Source organism: Topomyia yanbarensis, chromosome 2 (assembly GCF_030247195.1).
Source record: "Topomyia yanbarensis strain Yona2022 chromosome 2, ASM3024719v1, whole genome shotgun sequence".
Classification (NCBI taxonomy): Eukaryota; Metazoa; Arthropoda; class Insecta; order Diptera; family Culicidae; genus Topomyia; species Topomyia yanbarensis.
This window is the reverse complement of record NC_080671.1, coordinates 307,403,325-307,422,318: the sequence shown is the minus strand read 5'-3', so window position 1 is coordinate 307,422,318 and position 18,994 is coordinate 307,403,325. Positions and strand designations below refer to the sequence as shown.

The 18,994-nt window shown below is 33.9% G+C and overlaps 1 protein-coding gene across 1 annotated transcript in view; it reads left to right on the top strand.

Annotated features, from left to right (window-relative positions):
- Positions 1-18,994, top strand: part of LOC131683508 (uncharacterized) — a 67,958-nt gene that overhangs the window by 25,590 nt on the left and 23,374 nt on the right. Inside the window, exons 2-3 of the mRNA XM_058965541.1 lie at positions 11,702-11,821; positions 11,980-12,176. Of these exons, the coding sequence (XP_058821524.1) occupies positions 11,702-11,821; positions 11,980-12,176 (317 nt within the window). The remainder of the gene's footprint in view (positions 1-11,701; positions 11,822-11,979; positions 12,177-18,994) is intronic.

Here is an 18,994-nt window from a genome sequence, read left to right as displayed (position 1 = left end):
GCATGTAATTCAGCCATCTCACAAGAAATTGTAAATTTTTTGGCACATATCACCCCTAAATACCTCTAAGAATAGATTCCAATAGATAAACCCAAAGGTTTTTTAAATCATGGCGTTAAACATTTAAATAATGTGCAACCTAGTCAAAATATCGCGCATTTATATACAGAAGATAGCGCTTCCGGCACGACAGATTTGTGTACCTAGCGCACTACGCTTCTATTAATGACATCATAATCGATTATTTAAAGAACGGATTCCGTCGGACAAGCTCAGTTCCGTCCAACACGCGACTGAGCTTGTTCGTTCAAACACTATTCTTTCTTTTGCGTTGTGCTCATTTCCAGCACACTATTATGTACAATATCGAACACAATTATTCGTACACAAAATCGCTTGTACATTCGAGCTTCATTTGCAAAGACGGTTAACATAGTGTCGTGGTACTAGTTGTCTCTTTAGCTCTACCCATCATCATCAGCGTTGACTGATTTTGCTTTGTGCGCTTGGGTTCAATGTTTGAGGAAAATGTAGGTATACCTAATTTATTAGCAGGGTTACCATATTCACAGATTTTTCTGTAAAGTCACAGATTTTTTTTCACAATTTTTGATCACAGATGCTTTTTGACAGATGGCAGATTTTTGGCATTTTGATGAAAATTTGACAGATTTTTGGAAATATTGTGATTTTTTATAGATTTTTCGGAAATTTATAAAAGATTTTTTTTCTTGTTTCAGTTATAACAGATGGTAAAAAGATATTTTTGACCGAAACACAGATTTCAATGTGGCATTCTTGTTTCTTAGCGGTTGCATGATAGCAATCTGTGCTTTCGTTGCGCAAAGACGAAAACTTTCTTAGCAACAAATTTACGCGGATCGATGAAAAGCACAACAAAAGTTTATTATTTACGTTCGATCAATTATTGATTCATTTCCACTTCACGTGATTCATTTTCACTCAGCCTACCCTGGATTGATTCTGCTAAAAGGTGCATACTACAAAGCCTATTTATGAATGAATACACTGCCACTCGAAAAACCGTTTGCAAGAACGCATCTAAGTCCATATTTAAAATTGTTTTCGATTCTTGTATATTTATAGTTTTGATATATGATTAGGACCAGTGCATTCGCTACATTTGTATGCGTACTTTAGGAAAGCTACAATGATGTAAAAATATAATTAGAAAGCTTGCTATATACATGAAATGGAATTATATTGTCTAAAATTTGATTTTCACCGGTCCGAGTTTTTTACCATACACAATCGAAAAGTTTTTACAATTTTTAAAAGCTGATCTTGTGCTATAAAGATTTAATTCCAGATATTAGATCGGTCACTGTTTTCTGTCTTCTTTCTTCAGATCTTCTTAAAAAAGTTTAATCGGATTCGATCACCTACTACAAATAGGGTTGTGGTACCGGTAATACCGGTACCGAAAATCCCGGGAATAACGACCCATTTTTGGTACCGTAATACCGGTACTGAACAAAAGCTAGTACCGATATTTTCGGTACATACAATTTTTTATGAAAAATATGTGGACTCTCTAGGGGACCTGTTTCAAAATATCGGTCTGCAAGATGACATTTGATTATTATTAATTATTAATTACCTTTCATTACTAGCTCCCGTTGTACTGAACGGTATGTTGTAATTCCTGCTTTATTTTGTCGAAATTAAATTTTTTGCCATCTTGCACTAAATTTTTAAATATTCACATTTTTTTATTAGCGACATTCTGATTGGTTTCCATTATTCACTGAGTGGCGCGTAATAAGACTATGGTCTTTGGTTTGCTCTTAAACCTTTATTTATAAAAGAACGAACAGCGATTTAATAGCTAACAATTTTAGACTTGATGAACTACTCCAAATGGGGCGATTTGTAATTATTGGTAATCGGAAAATTCAGCAAAACTCCATACTTTACAGGAAAGCAAGGAGCCCTGGTATGCAGGTCGAAATCAATTTACAGAAAATCAAGAGAGGAAATGCGAGCAACCTGCTCGGATTTACTGCCATTCTCGCTTTGATTTACTGTTGTTAATAGTGTTTCTTACATTTACCATCTGTTGAAGTCGACAAAAGTCGCACCGCTTAGCATTGAATTCAAAGTGGCCTAGATTTCGAAATAATAGAAGGTGAAGCAAACGAAAAATATAATGTGTCCAATTATGAAAAATGTTTTTAACTTATGGTAAGCAATCGGAGATTACACACATTTCTCAAAAATGTGTGACTGCATATTTGTAAAAATAGTCAGGAAAATCCATATACATTATTGGAGCAATTATCTCTTTTCTATTTAGCCCAAGGCTTACTGGGCCACAGAAGCAAACTTTAACTCATTAAGTTTGCGTTCAAGCGAATTCTGAACTGTTACATCTAAGCCTTTTTTGTTTCAATTATAGAGGTTTTAATCTTAGTCATTTGCCTCTTTTACGGGTTCGAAAAAGTTCTAACCCTATGTGCGGGGTTGGGACAGGAACACAGGTGAGTTGCGTACAAGGCCAACTACGCTATGCCCGCCCCGATCTAAGCCTTGATTGAGGCTCAAGGTTCATTTTTTTTAAAACGTATGCTCGTCAATCTAAATTTAATGACGGGACAAGCATTCGTTTTTGGGTAACATTTGTTAAGTTCTGATACATAAACTCGAAAAATCTACATTTTCCACACATAATAACTCCAAATGCGCAAAATAAAATTTCTTAGCATAAAAAGATTAGATTTGAAGGGCATGTTGTGCAAAATTTTTACTGGAACTTCTATTACAGTTGCAAGAACTAGAAAAAGAGGATTCCAAGAAATTATTTCATCATGTGTTATTCATATTTTCCGAAAACAGCTAATATGTATCATTCAATATACTAGTCTGTCCTAGGCCCATTTTAGGTCACTGAACACTAAAACAAAATTCTTTCGCAATATCCAATTTCATTCTACTTTTGGTTTTCGGTCATTATCTCGTGTGAAAATTGCCCGATTAATACAATCAATAAACTGTTCAAAGCATGTTATTTTCCCAATAATAAAAATCCCATAAAGAGTTACAAGCGACCACAGTCGAAATAAAAATAATAAGACTTATCAAATATTATACTTGTTACAGCTTGAAACCTTAATAAATTTATATTTGATCTACCCATGTTACACATTTTTGGAAAGGATACCTTTTCATTACCTTTCGAACTGAGAGTCTATTTTATCGGATTTTTTTATGAAATATTGACGAATAAATGCAAAGATTACAGAAAGCTTTTCACAAAAATCTCGAAAACGCCTTTTTCAAAGGTATTATCTCAATTACCTTTGAATAGTCCATTAACGCTTGGAGGATATAATTGTAAAAAATGAGTAAGCTTTGAATAATTTTTTCATTAGTGCACCATGCGCATGACATATCAGGTAAATCGTTGCTCCGATCAGTTATCGGAATCTGACCAGTCAACGCAAGTCGTCTTTAAGAATTGAAAATAACTCCGGCTGCATCGGTTCACCTTTCAATAAATAAATTGTTATAACTTTTGTGTAAAATCTATTTAACCAAGGAACAGGTAGACGCCTCTAAAATTAATTGAATTTTTATAAATTTCGAAAAGTTTCGCAAACTAAAAGACTGGAAGACTGTAAGACTGGAAGATTGGAAGACAAGAAAACTGGAAGACTTGAAGACTGCAGTTCATTTATTCCTCTCAAAACTGATAAATTTTATAAACAATTGACAAACTTTTCTAAAATTTATTTTATGTCTGATGGAGCAGCAGCACAATACAAAAATAAGAAAAACTTTGCAAGCTTGTGTAGATTCCAGTCAAAGTATGAGTTAAGGTTGGAGAGAGAATGGGACAAAATCGAAAACGAAAAAAGCAGTTTTTTTCCACACCGAGTGTTAGATCTTCACAAAAATCAATCAGCTTAATCAGCTTATGTAAAATGTTGTTACAGTGCTGCTGATTGATTTTTGTGAAGATCTAACACTCGGTGTGGAAAAAACTGCTTTTTTCATTTTTGATTTTTGCCGATTCTCTCTCCAACCTTAAGCGCAGAATGGCATTTTGTTGCAGCATCTCATGGAAAAGGACCCTGTGATGCTATTGCTGGCACTCTAGCGAATGGCAAAGCGAAGTCTTGCTCGCAACTATGGAAATACCATAACAACTGATAAAAATATCACAAAATTAATTTTCTTCTACATATTCACTGAACGGCACAACAAAATGTCAGAAGAACTCCAATAGCTGTATAATAACGCAAAAACAATATCTGGTACTCAAAAATTCCACAGTTTTGTGCCTATTCCTGGGGGCAAAGCAGCGACGAAAAGGTATTGTAATTTAGAAGATGAACCAAAAATATTTTCCTTGTATAGAAATAATACAAAATAGCATGCATGAAGATAGTTTTTTGTCTTAAAAATATAAAAGTAAATAAATAATTATGTAAAATTCAATACATAATGTTGTGGTGGTTGTTTCTTTCTCTAATTCTTCCTCAGCCCTAAACAAAAAACGCTTTTAATCCACCTAACAGTGTGATGAGACATTTCTTATAACTCTTATCACTCTCTTCGGATATTATATCGTTTGAGAACATTTAGAACTTGATGCTTCGCGATGTTTTTGATAACACATACTACATGGGATTGTGGCAGTACACAGAGAATCGCTCAAATCAGCATAGGACAACATCAGTGCTAGAAATCTCAAACCAAATCAATGGGAAAGCGAAAAAATGGCCCATAAAATAGACATACAAACGAATTATTGCTAATGCTCTGTTAATAAAATATCTAAATTCCTCAATCAATGCATGGTGGTGGGAAAACTGAATTTTCCTAAAGGGGTTATGTATATTGTACTGAGCCAAAAAATCGATTTTTTTTTAATCGAAATGAAGTTTATACTTTACTCAAATTTCCAACGCGACTGAGACCTAAAAATCAACGCTTTTTCTGGAAAAAAGCGATACTAGCAGTGACACCATTCAAAGAAAATCAACAGTGAATATTTCCAGACATGGTTTTATTTTCTATTTAAGAACTATTGTGTTTTTTTACATCCTAGATTGCATGATTCAGTGATCGAAACCCAAAACTTCATGAAGTATTTGAAATTATTAAATTAAAATTTGTGTTTGCTATTGAAATTGACAAAATGATAGTATCGCCCCTTTGACGATTGTTTACTTTTTCGGTCCCACCTATCAGCATTGAAGTATCGCCCTTACGTTTTTTTTACAATACCAATTTTACAATTGGTGGGGGTTTGGTGAAAATCGATCTTACAGTCCAAACGGCATAATTCCGAAACCGTAATTTTTGAAGTTTTAAAATTATGCAGAAATAATTTTTCAGAAAATAGTAACAGAGTTCGTGTTTTTAGCGAATTTGTTGAGTCTTTATTGTAGTCATGAATATTAACCTGAGAAAAATCACCATAAATACTTCTTGGACGATATACCGCCAAAATTATTTTATCAAATGATGCGCTGTTTAACGTTTGTAAAACTCATCGAAGATACTAAACCTCCGAAATTTGCGGTTTCAAAATGATGTCATCTTGACCTTAAATTACTGTTTTTGAATATGTGACCTATACATATAATTGGTCATACAACAAAAGTCAAATTTTCATCAAAGTCGATCAGAACCTGCTAGAATCGAATGGAAATCGTAATTTTTCATAAATTTCTCTCTACATTCGGAAAGTGTTATCCTCGTTATTAATCATATTACGTTTTCGTCTCAACTCAACGCATTCCCAAAATAAAAACCTGTTTTAATCCACCTATTGGTGCAATTGTGCTTTTCTCATTTGTCCAGACTACGATGGTTATGTTCAATAAAATGGTGAAAATGAATATTACATGTTCAGTACGATTTGCACATACGTACAACGGATCGACAGCCACGATCTTGAGATACTATGTGATACTGAAACATCGCTTGACCGCCGCTGGTTTCAAGCGATGTTTCAGTATCACATAGTAAGATCCGGGAGGTCCGGGTCTTGCCGAAAATTTTCAACTTGTTAAGAAATTTTAAACTAGTTTTAATTTTAAAGTAGCAACCACTCAATGCATACTCCCTCCGGGCCGGTATGATTGACGATTTTTAGAGTGATTGCATAACCTAAAGTCAAAAAAAAATCAATTTTTGTCAAACATTATTTTTTTCGAGTTTACATCAAATCTCAATGTTTCATGCATTTTAAAGTCATTTGGCATCAAAAATACAAATTTGATTTTGAAAATTTTTCATTTCAGTTTATATGGGAATTTGCTGTGTGATTGCACTCTTCAACTCGTAACTCTGGAACCGGAAGTCCAATCAATAAAAAAAATCAACTGCAGCCGATGGGAAGGTTGTACCATTCATTTAAGACTAACTTTCAACAAATCGATCCAGCCATCTCTGATTAACAGAGGTCACATTTTTTTCCACATACACACATACATATACACACAGACATTTTCCGATCCCGACGAACTGAGTCGATTGGCATATGACACTCGGCCCTCCCGGTCGGGATTAGATTGACGAATTTTAGAGTGAATGAGAAAGGCAAAAACATTTTTAGCAAATGTTGAAAGTTGTGCATTTTTTTTTTGGTGCGCAGTTCTATGTTTCATAGACATTAAATCAATTTTAACGTCGCTTCCTATTAAATAAAGACTCTTATTACAGTACATCTCTACAAAAACGAGCTCAATTTGAAAAGAAATCTGAGGATTATGATTGATTACAGAACTCTGGAATTTTCTATTGGAATGTTTTCAGGCAGGAATTTGATATTGATGCTATTAGACAACTGTGAAATCAAGACCAATAGATCAGTTACATATCAGGACCCCATTTCGACAATTTATCAAAAGTCCTCATGATGTTTACAACAACAGGATATCAATGTACGGATCAGATAATTGTTATTGTAATATTGGATTAAATCAGTCTGCATCAATAAATTTTCAGCTTCAATCCAATTTTTTTTGGGCGTGGTGGGGGGAAGGGGGGGTTGTATGGTGTTAAACCCCAAAACCTTCTCTTGGCAACGCTGTTGCTTGGAGTTATTTATTTCGCTTTTTATTTTCCGATATGTTTCAGATCGATCCGATGGTTATAAGTTAGAAAAATTGCAGTCAGAAGGTTCGCACAAATGAACATTTTTGCACTGATAAGTTATCAAGTTCCTTCCAGAGAACTTGGAAGTGTTCGGTGATTATTTCTAGCGGTTGTAGATAGAAAAATGAAATACAAAATTCGTTTTATCGAAATAATGTTTGGCTTATTTCAATAGATTATTACAATATTGAACAATAAATAGGCGACAAAGAGTAATCCACAAACAACAAGCCATAACTTTTGAAATATTCAAAATAGATATTTGAAGTCTTCAGTAAAGTTATTCGCAAAAGTAAGAGCTACAAATTTGCTGAAGGCATCATTTCGATATAATCACTTCCAAGAAAATTTGTGAAAATATCTCACTCATAGGGGGATTAATCAGCAAAAGCACAATACCAAAAGAAAGGGCATATTGCCTCCATTAAATTCACCGAAGATACTATTGTCCTAAAATAAGCCGTTTTGGCGTTAAAAATAGATTACATGTTTTTGGTCATATTTCTGGCAATGGGAAATGATAAAAATCTTTCGTCCGCATTTAATGTTAAATATCTCTTTTGATAATAGTCCGATTTCAATAATCTATAGCTTGTTCGAAAGGTATTCGTTAAAGCTGTCTAAAAACATATAAATTGTTAATCTATATTGTCAATTTCGGCAGATAATTAAAAAAAACTGCAAAAAACGCCATTTTTACGCATTCAAACATTCATATCTTGGAAACTAAACATCAGAATCAAAAACAAATTAATAGCGTTCATACTGTTTTTTAGTTCTTTCATTTAAAATTGGTTTGGATAAGATCGGTTCAGCCATTGCTGAGAAACACGAATGAGAATTTGTCCGTTACATACACACACACACACAGACACACACACACACACAGACATTGTCCCAAATCGTCGAGCTGAGTCGATTGGTATATAAGACTCGGCCCTCCGGGCCTCTTAAAAAATCTTGAAAGTTTGAGCGAATTCTATACATTTCTTTTATAAGAAATGTAAAAATAAAAAAGTAATAATGGAATATTTGTTTAACGACATAAACTCTTTTAAATGGGATTCTTGATTAAGGGGTTACATACCTTTTTGTGATAAAAAAGTCACAAAAGTTTGAATTTACGTAAAGAAATAAAGAAATGTTTTCATTACATCAAGCTTGAAAAATTTGGTGGTGAATTTTTCAGTAAAATAAACAAGCATAAGTTTATAAAAATATATTATATATTATTTAAGAGGTTTGGGGTGATCACGAATGGAGACCAATAGATCATCTAAAAACTAAATTTTTTTATTAGTATATGGATATTCCTCGTACCTTAACGATTAGTTGAATAAATGATAATTTTTTTCTGCATTCGAGAACGTTTTAAGTAAAACATCGCTGTTTTAAGCTCTAAAAATTGTATTAAAAATTCTTATCCATGAAACAAAAATTTATGAATAAAAAACTATAAGGGGCAGCCCTATGGGGTTGCACGAACTGTAGACGTAGGACTATACTACTTAATGTAAAATATTTATTTTCTTAGTACTTAGTTTGTAGAAAAAAACACCCGGACCGGTGAAGAAAAATAAAATTTTAGACAATATAATCACATCTCATGTATAAAACAAGCTTTCTAGTTGGTCTCAAACAGATCCTAAAACTTCAAACATCCATGGATAACCCCAAGTTTGTAGATGTGTTTCGATGCCACAGGATTGTAAAATGGTTTATGTTACGTCATGAAAATTCAATTCTTCCGTAACAATTTTTTTGCCTGCAAAATGCCCTGTGTGTATGCAAAGCTCATGATTTGGTGGGATTTGGGATATTAGCATTGATCGGAAAATGCTTTCCAACGCTGCGCATTGCATACATACAGGACATGTTGCAGGTCACCAGAAGCTGTTCATTTTACCACCACCACATGTTCATTTTACCCACTCGCTATAAACATGTCTCATTTTTGGACATGTTTAGAAATCAAGAATCATGTTTGAAAAAATGTGTTTATGACGAAGCATTTTTACCAGATATATACAAAACATGTCTAACAAGAAACATATAAGGTGATTGTAATATCTCATTCACTTTTTAGTTAGAAAATAATGACTTTGCTCAACGTGTTCATTTTACCGCCAGTTCCCCTACCTACCTACATTCGCCCCAAACATTGAAACCAAGCGCACAATGCAAAATGAGTCAACGCTGATGATGATGGGTAGAGCGAAAGAGACAACTAGTACCACCACGACACTATTAGCGCGTTTCACCAAAATTCTACGCGGCCATTCCCGATTGAAAGGAACGACCGCGCTTAGCCCTTCTATCATAATATCGTGATTTTGCATAGCGAAGGGCTGAATGATTTTGTTCCAAAAAACAGCCCTGCGTTATGCAACACTTTGTGCAGGTTGATTATACCAGCTGCAAGTGGGGCCAAATTCACCAAGTTCGGTAAAATTCCTTTTAAATTACAGAATTGATAAAATTGCTTAGATGAGCTAAACTAATTAATCAAAACCTGTTTTTAAAACTGTCCTTGCGTTTAAACCAAAATGGGAAGCTTATTACTACCACTACATTACTTAATTTCAAGCGCAAATAGCAAATACATGTGCTAGTTAAACCAAAAATTTACTGGCAACATTACAGCGGCATTTAGGAAGCAGTTGGAGCGGTCGCCTGTTGGACGAAACAGGGTAGCGTCCCTCCACAGCCAGTGTAACGGACTACTAGCTCAGCTCCGCTGGCTGTAAAAACACAGCGCAGTGATCTGCTTTGCCAGCCGGTCAACAGGGAACTAAGCGTGTCTGGCCAAGTCCGTTCTTTAAATAGTCGATGATGACGTCATTCATAGAAGCGTTGCGCGCTAGGTTCACCATTCCGTCGTACTGGGCTTGGGAAGCGCTATCTTCTGTGTGTTAATGCGCGATATTTTGACATGGTTGCATATTATTTAATTTTTTAATGCTATGATACCAAAAATCTTCGGGTTTATCTATTGAAATCTATTCTTAGAAGTATTTCGGGGCGATTTGTGCAAAAAAATTGGAAATTTATCGTGAGATGGCTGAATTATATGCGTTTAAAATTGGACCACTTTTCGTTACATGCCATTTTTGTAGAATTTGCAGAGTGCACCCCCATATCGAAAACAAAGACGTAGTCCTACGTCAAAAAGGAATCAATTACGATCAATTGAAAAAAAAAAAATAGGAAAATTGAGTAGTTTTTCGGCAATTGTGTTTACGGAAAAACCATTTTTAGTAAAACGACATTTCTAGAAAATCGAGTTTAAAATTTCAAATTACCACTGCTTTTGGTAGACGAAGCGAGCTTGGAAGCGCTGTACCTTTCGATCTATTTCTTGGATCTTTATAAAAATTTGGGAAACCATTCGCAAGGAGTTGTACTTTCACATAAAGTAATAAAAAAAAATCGGTTTCATGAAAAATTAAAAAGTAGTTAACCCCTTAATAAAAATATGCTTAGTTGCCAAATTAGACAATATCTTCTCACAGACTGAATTTTATTGGATTCTGAGATGATTATGACTGTCATTGGTTTAGTTTTCGATAAAAATACACTGAAGAAAAAAAATTCAGTTCGGACAAGGGAAATTTTTTTTCAAATAACTTTTTTACCTCAAAAGCGCCCAACTTGAATTTTTGACGGTAGGTAGGGAACATAATTATCTATCTTGGAACAAAATTCAAATGAAAAATGGTTTTTTTTTGAAAATCTACTTTAAATTTTTAAAATCGATTTTTTCAGTGTAGGAGTCAATGAAGAATTTTTTCAATATTTTCATTCGAAAATTTGACTAATTTTGTGAAAACCACTCCTACAACATTTTTTTGTGGGATTTGTCATTTTTAGAGCCATTTGAAAAAAATTGGTAAAAAAGTTTGGCCCTTTTCAAAAGACAGTCTAGATCATTTTTGAAAAAAAAACAAAATATGCAAAGTGGCTTTTTGTGACAAAGTCTTCAGGTGCAGAAAGTTTCATTAGAATCTGAGAGAGTGCTGCCAACTCTGAATACGATTTGGCGCGAAATTCGTCTAATGAGATTCGTAATATTAATGGTCATTACCGAGCAATATTTATCACAAAATGGCGGTTGGACAATTTTTTTACCGTGGCGCCTTTTTCTTCCACCACTTTTAAAATGATGTCGAGAACCAAGATTTTATATCGACTTTCATTTTTGGCATATCTTTTTTTCAAGAACCTGAAACAATCTTTAGCCACTATAACGCAAGAGCGTTTAGGAACGCCTAGTGCATTTTTATGTTTAATAAACGAATTTCTGAATAGATATTGCATCTACATAAGTGATTCATCAACAAATACTAGTCCACCAAAACATTCATTTCTTTGGAAATTCGCCATCTTAAATGCCACTTTGAATAAAGAGATCTGAAATAATGGTTTGTGTTGAGCATTCTGAAAAAAGATGTAGGCAATTTCTCTTCTATCCCCTGCAGTTAATGTTTTCAATTGTTTCGGTGCCTTACTTTAAAAATGGAAGCAATCCAACAACATCCGAAAACAAATCATTCTTGCTTTCTCTTTGCAGGGCTGCTCTCCAGCACTCTACGTGCATTTCGACGAACAAATTGTGAAGACGAGCTGATGAATCTTTCCTGCCCGATTGGCACCAGCATCAGCGTAGAGCTGGTGCAGTACGGAAGAACAGGTAGGTTTGCAATTTCTTGCTCCATTGTCGAGCAAAGTCAAAATATTTAGATTATTAAATTCTTGTTCCTTTCGCCTTTTGAACAAAAACTTATCGGATCTTTTCGAGAGAGGGTTTAACGTTTATATTATTTTCGTTTCCGTATACAAATTTTGTAGAAGAAAATTCTTCGCTGTCATGCTCTTTCACTGACAGCAACCGTGAAAGCCGCTACTCCGTAGAGTCGACCACGCTGGCATCGGACAGTCCTTTCATCTTAGGCAACGTGTCATTTGCGCTAATGGAACCCAGCCTCAACGACACTGTCCTGCCTGATAAAGTGAAAAGCAAATGTACGCAGCATTACGTGCTACAGGTGAGCTTTGTGTGAAATACGACATCATCGCACAACAAAAAATTAGAATTATCAAGATATCGTATTGATTGTATTCTATATTTAGTAATTTGAACCCGGCTGACTGATGTCTAAACTTTCATCCTTAGCATGTTTCCCGAGAGCGTGTTAGAACATTTGACACCAGATGATACATACTTACATTCATACGGCAAGGGTTTAGGTACGTGCCATTTTGTTGGGATTTTTGGGTGCTTTCAGGAGGCAGCGAAACATGTAAATTACCCATAAACGATGTTGAACTTTATCCTTCTTAGGTCACAAGTTGCAGAGACACTGATAAAATACCAACTCTCCTATCATCAGTGAGGCATATTAGCTGGAAACGATTTTTTATGCAAAAGAAAGAACCATTTCTTCCGAAGCAGAAATGTACCTGGGACGATAAATATTTCCTCGACTGATTTATTCCAAGGTTTCATTCGGATTCACCTGTTCCTATCTTGCAGTGGCCGTTTCAACCTTGTTTCGCAATCTGCTGCTAGTAGTTTTTGTTATTCCGTTATCTGTGCGAGCATGGATTCGGAATATTAGGATACCTACAAACAGGAAAAGAAGAAGGCAGTTGTAATACAATATGTCAGATATTCAAATTCTCGCGGGGATCATATATTCAATTCGAGTTGGATAAATATCAGGTTAAGCTAATATATCAGCCCAAGGCACAGTGGTGTAGTAAAGCTATTTAGTATAACAAAAATTTTATCTCCGGGAATTTGTGTTTATCTTCAGCAAAGTATGGCGACAATGCCTTAGACTTCTTGTATTGACAACATTAGCTCTCAATATAGCCGCACAAGTTGCACTTGTGATTACTTCGAAAATAATTGGTTGAGAGGCAACTCTCCTAATATGCTTGAAAAGCGCGTACATAATAAAAATAAATAGTTAGGATTGGAAAAGATACTCCGATCAATGCTACTTTTAGACTTAATTGCCAGACTCTATCCTCTAGTCATAAAGTAAAATCACTAACATTTAATTTTAGATTCAAATATCATTGTGAATAGTTACTGTTGCTGTACTAATTATAATTTCCATAAACAAATCGTACAACAGAAGTTATTTTTCGACATAAATTCCGATTTTTATCCTATAGTGCAAGGGACAGAATTGAATTAACCTCAATTTGTCTCTACATAGTTCATTAGCTGTGATGAATAGCAGTCATCCTGCATAATATCCCTGCTATTATTTTCTGTTCGACAGTTTGATTTGTCGGACCAAAAAGGAAATGGAATGAAATATTAGGCATCGGTTCATAGAAGTATAACACATTTAAAAGCTCGCCATCGATATATTTGATTACTCTTGTTACGATTACAAAGCGGAACACGATGTTTTGCTGGACAAATAAACAACAGAATTTATCATTTGCTTTGGAAATTAATAGCTCTTACAGGAAACAAACCACATTCGTGCATGAATACGTTCGCTATGCCAACGAAACAGTTTTGTGCTTTAAATTAAATAACCTGTGTTTCGTTCTATTTGTGGTATGTTTTATTTAGTTTCGGGATTTGAAATAGAACAAAGTGTTTATTCCACTAATTATTGATAATATATTCTTTGTCTAATCAAACTATTATATAGACTTAGTTACTTAAGCGTCAATCTAGCCTTTGACTTGGGTTAAAGAATATCCCCGGCTTTTGTATAGTGAAGATCATTCATGCGATTTTTATCTTGATATTTGAAGCAATGCAGTTTTATAAGCATGGAAACATTATTCAATTTTGCAATTGTAGATTTTTTCATCTTTTCTGTTGATTCTCATGGTTACTTTCTAAGGAGTTTTTGATATACAGCGCATATTCCCACATAAAATATTATTTGAGTGAATCTCTAAATTTCAAGAGAATCACGTTGATTGATTCCTGTTAAAACTTCGGCGGAACACGTGGGTAGTATGGGTAGTACCACCCACTTGAAAATTTTCGAGGGGAGAATAACCCACTCGAAAGTTTGGAGCAAACTAAAACCTGAGATTAACCACGTATATGTCTAGCGCTCAAAATGCATGCGTCTGGATATCTCGATGGATAACAATATCAAATTTTTATTAAGATACAAATTTCTTTGCTCTTCAATTTAAATTTCTTGAAAACATAGAATGATAATCAGGATTTGTTTGAAATTCAAGATTATGTTTTACATTAATACTAAAGCGAATACATCTTGACACATCTACGTCTTAAAACAAGGAATCCAGATCGATATACAAAAAAATATTTATGCAATTTTATTCAGACTAAAGGATGCAGATAGAAATACAAATTTGAAACAATGAGAAACATTATTAGGCTTTTTATAAGGAAGGTAAAATACATACACAAAAAGGATTGATTTCAACATAAGAGTAGCAGAGATCGTATCAGGAAAGTGAAGACAGGCTGTACCAAAAGTGAAGAAGTAACTAAATTTGGATATCTATCGTGTCTAAAAATATCTATATGTGAGACATACAGAGGAGATTGAGGATAGCCAGCACATCTTGAACTGGAACGAGGCCGAAGAGATTTGTTCAACGGAGATCTGCCGCTAGAACACAAGGTGACGGCCAGACAACATGTTTAATGTCGCGATACAGGCCCGTAGCAGAGGTGGGTAAGAAAACCAACCGGTACGTACATTCACCGGTACGGTTCTCAAAATCTCAATACGTGTAAACGAGTGATACACATCGTATTTGGTTTTGATTTCGTTGAAACGGTAAACGAATTCAAAACCTTTACCGAGTCTCAGTTTCTAAAACCATACCGAGTCACTCAGCAAGACAAGATGGAATTTTTTTCAACTTTTTAGTAATTAGTTTTATTTTGAAGGGGAAGCTGTTGGCCATTGAAAATCAATCGTTTTGGACATTTACAATGCGCAGGAGGGTCCGCCGATGCTTCAAAATGGATTTTTTTCAACTTTTTAGTAATGAGTTTTATTTATGAAGAAGTTGTTGGCCATTGAAAATCAATAGTTTTGGACATTTACAATGTGCAGGAGGTCCGCCGATGCGTCAAAATAGAAACTTTGGTAATGAGTTTTATATTGCAGGAGAAGTTATTGGCCATTGAAAATAAATAGTTTTGGACATTTTCGCAGATGCGTCGGAATTGACTTTTTTTCAACTTTTTAGTAATGAGTTTTATATTAAAGGACAAGTTGTGTGTCATTGAAAATCAATAGTTTTGGGCATGTACAATGCGTTGGGGGGTCCGCCGATGCGTCATCGAATTGAATTTATTCAACTTTTTAGTAATGAGTTTTATATTGAAAGAGAAGTTGTTGGCCATTGAAAATCAATAATTATAATATCAAAATGATGGAAAATTTATTAAAATGTGTGCGAATTAAAGATTATAATTTTTTGTTTCAAGTGTTTCACCGTCAACACGTAGCCGATCAAGTTCGTGGCTGGCGAGCCATTGTGTCTAAGTGCAAAGTTTTTTAAGAATGTAATACGCAGTTCCACAATTATATTGAACATAATCAGCCATGGAGTCATAGTTTGGCGAAATGGGAGAGGCACAATTGGACCACTAGGTGGATTAAAACAGGTTTTTTAAAGTGTCATTCATCCCATAAGAAACAAATTGCGATGAATCTTGCGCCGAATAGCGCTATGAATTCTGCTGCGAGGAAAAATAATCGTCGCGTTTCCTTTGAAAAAACACGAGAATATTGTTATAAGGTTTAGCCATAAATGCTTTAGGAAAAACATTTTCATAAAATAATATATATCTACAATAGAAACTACATTTAGAAAAGCAAGATTTTTCTCCATTTGTGTAAATTTCGATTAAGGTCCTAATGAAAGATCTGTGTCGACTTATGAGGCAGATCCTCTCGGTGAGGTGTTCTTGCAATCATATCTAGACAAACATGCCAAAAGATCCTGGATGCAAATGAGAGCCTCTATCTACTTTCTCTTTTGTTAATTACGGCGTCATCATAAAACTTTCCAATATTGTATTAGTACCGAAAGACTCTTAATTTCTATTAGCATATTATGCTAAGAGTTAAGGAGCAAGCGGCCGAGTTTTTAAGAAAACCTTCTCCTGGATTCGACGGAAAATCAAAGCAATATTTGAGAGTTTTTTGTGGAAAAACCCAGACATACGTATTCATATCTTGAAAGCAAAACTGCTCTATAGGATGACTTCCAAATGATTGAACACATTTCCTTTTGAGGTTTCACTATCTTTGGGAAGTGTGCTAAAATGCAATGGCGAATTATGAACAAATAATATTTTTGTTCGTTTAACACTCGGAATAACAAGGGGGTAAAAAGTTACGCGGACTACCAAGGGGGTCTAAAAAAATGGGAACGCTTACTTTGACCGGTCATATCTCAGCCGTTACATAATCGATTTTAAATCTGTCTTCACCAATAGAAAGATATGTTTTTTGTGAATACGTCAAATTAAAAAATAGAAGAATAGAGTTGTCTACCGTAAGTTACAGTAAAAAGAGTATAACAAAGTCAGTGAGAAAAAAAATGGGAACGCTTCTTTGACTTGCCATATCTTAACTGTTTGCTCACCAATTTTAATTCTTTCTTCACCATTGGATAGGCAAATCTTTTATAAAAACAGTGAACAAAGAATGATGGAAAACAAATTTGTGTATCTGAAGTAATTGTAAAAACAGTAATTGAGAGTCAGTACAGACGAAATTACTTTTTCTGTTCAAACAATCGTATCACGACCGTTTGTCAACCAATTTCAATTTTCCTTACACGAATGCAATCCTTAGAGCTTCTAGACTTGTAATATATGCAATAAATAGTAGATTTTCAAAAATTACTATACTTTTTCGAGTTTTTAGGAGATAGGATTTTTACAATGTTCGTAGCATACGGTTGATTGAAATTCCTTGCGACTTGTTAGATTTACGGTTTGAAAATTACCTGTTTACTCAATAGTTCTACATATTATACATGGATATTATTATATAAAAATGATTGCACGAACGTGGAGAAACACATTATTGTATGTAAGTTACTAAATAATAGAGTGTGTTAGGACGATTCAGTAAATACGAAGAAGTTCAGAATTTTGAAATATTCGTCATATAACTTTAAATTTGAAGCGATGACCTATACATTTTAATACACCAGTCGATTGTAATTGATGGCGGCTATAATTTCTAAAAAAAACACATTTTTATATTTTCTCAAAAAATATCCAAAAGTACGTAGAAGTACAGAAATTCCATTTAGTTGGCAAATAACGTCGAGTTCAAAGTGATGGCCTATACCTTTTTATATACCAATCGATTGTAATTGATTTTGGCTACAATTTCTGAAAGAACATATTTTCTAAAAAAAATAGCCAAAACTACGTATAAGCACAGAAATTTCATTTAGTGGGTAAATAACGTCGAATTTTAAGGGATGATTTATACTTTTTTATACACCAATCGATTGTAATTAATGGTGGCTACAATTTCTGAAAGAACACATTTTTATATTTTCTCAAAAAATAGACAAAATACGTAGAAGTACGGAAATTTGATTTAGTTGGCAAGTAAGGTCAAATTCAAAGTGATGATTACACTTTTATATATACCAATCGATTGTAATTGATTTCGGCTACAATTGTTGCAAGATAAACTTTTTATATTTTCTTAAAAAAACGACAAAAATACGTAGAAGTACAGAAATTTCGTTTGATTGACAAATAACTGCAAATTAAAAGGGATGACCTACACTATTTATACACCAATCTATTGTAATTGATGGCGGCTACAATTTCTGGTAGAACAATTGTTTATATTTTCTCAAAAATTAGCCAAAAATACGTAGAAGTACGGAAATTTGTAGTTATGTGCCAATCAGACGAAATTTCTGTACTTCTACGTATTTTTGTCGTTTTTTTGGGAAAATATGAAAAGTTTATCTTGCAACAATTGTAGCCGAAATCAATTACAATCGATTGGTGTATAAAAAAGTATAAATCATCCCTTAGAATTCGTCGTTATTTGCCCAATAAATGAAATTTCTGTACTTGTACGTATTTTTGGCTATTTTTTGAGAATATATAAAAATTTGTTCTTTAAGAAATTGTAGCCATAATCAATTACAATCGATTGGTGTATAAATGGAATAGGTGATAGCTTTGAATACTTGAAGCTATTTGTCAACTAAATGAAATTACTGTAGTTCTACGTACTTTAGTCTATTTTTTGAGAAAATATACAAATTGTTCTTCCAGAAATTGTAACCAAAATCAATTATAATCGATTGGTATATAAAAAGGTATAGGCCATCGCTTTGAATTCGACGTTTTTTGCCAACTAAATGAAATTTCTGTACTTCTACGTACTTTTGGCTATTTTTTGAGAAAATATAAAAATGTGTTTTTTCAGAAATTGTAGCCCCCACCAATTACAATCGACTGGTGTATTAAAATGTATAGGTCATCGCTTCAAATTTAAAGTTATATGACGAATATTTCAAAATTCTGAACTTCTTCGTATTTACTGAATCGTCCTAACACACTCTATTATTTAGTAACTTACATACAATAATGTGTTTCTCCACGTTCGTGCAATCATTTTGATATAATAATATCCATGTATAATATGTAGAACTATTGAGTAAAGAGGTAATTTTCAAACCGTAAATCTAACAAGTCGCAAAGAATTTCAATCAACCGTATGCTACGTACATTGTAAAAATCCTATCTCCTAAAAACTCGAAAAAGTATAGTAATTTTTGAAAATCTACTATTTATTGCATATATTACAAGTCTAGAAGCTCTAAGGATTGCATTGGTGTAAGG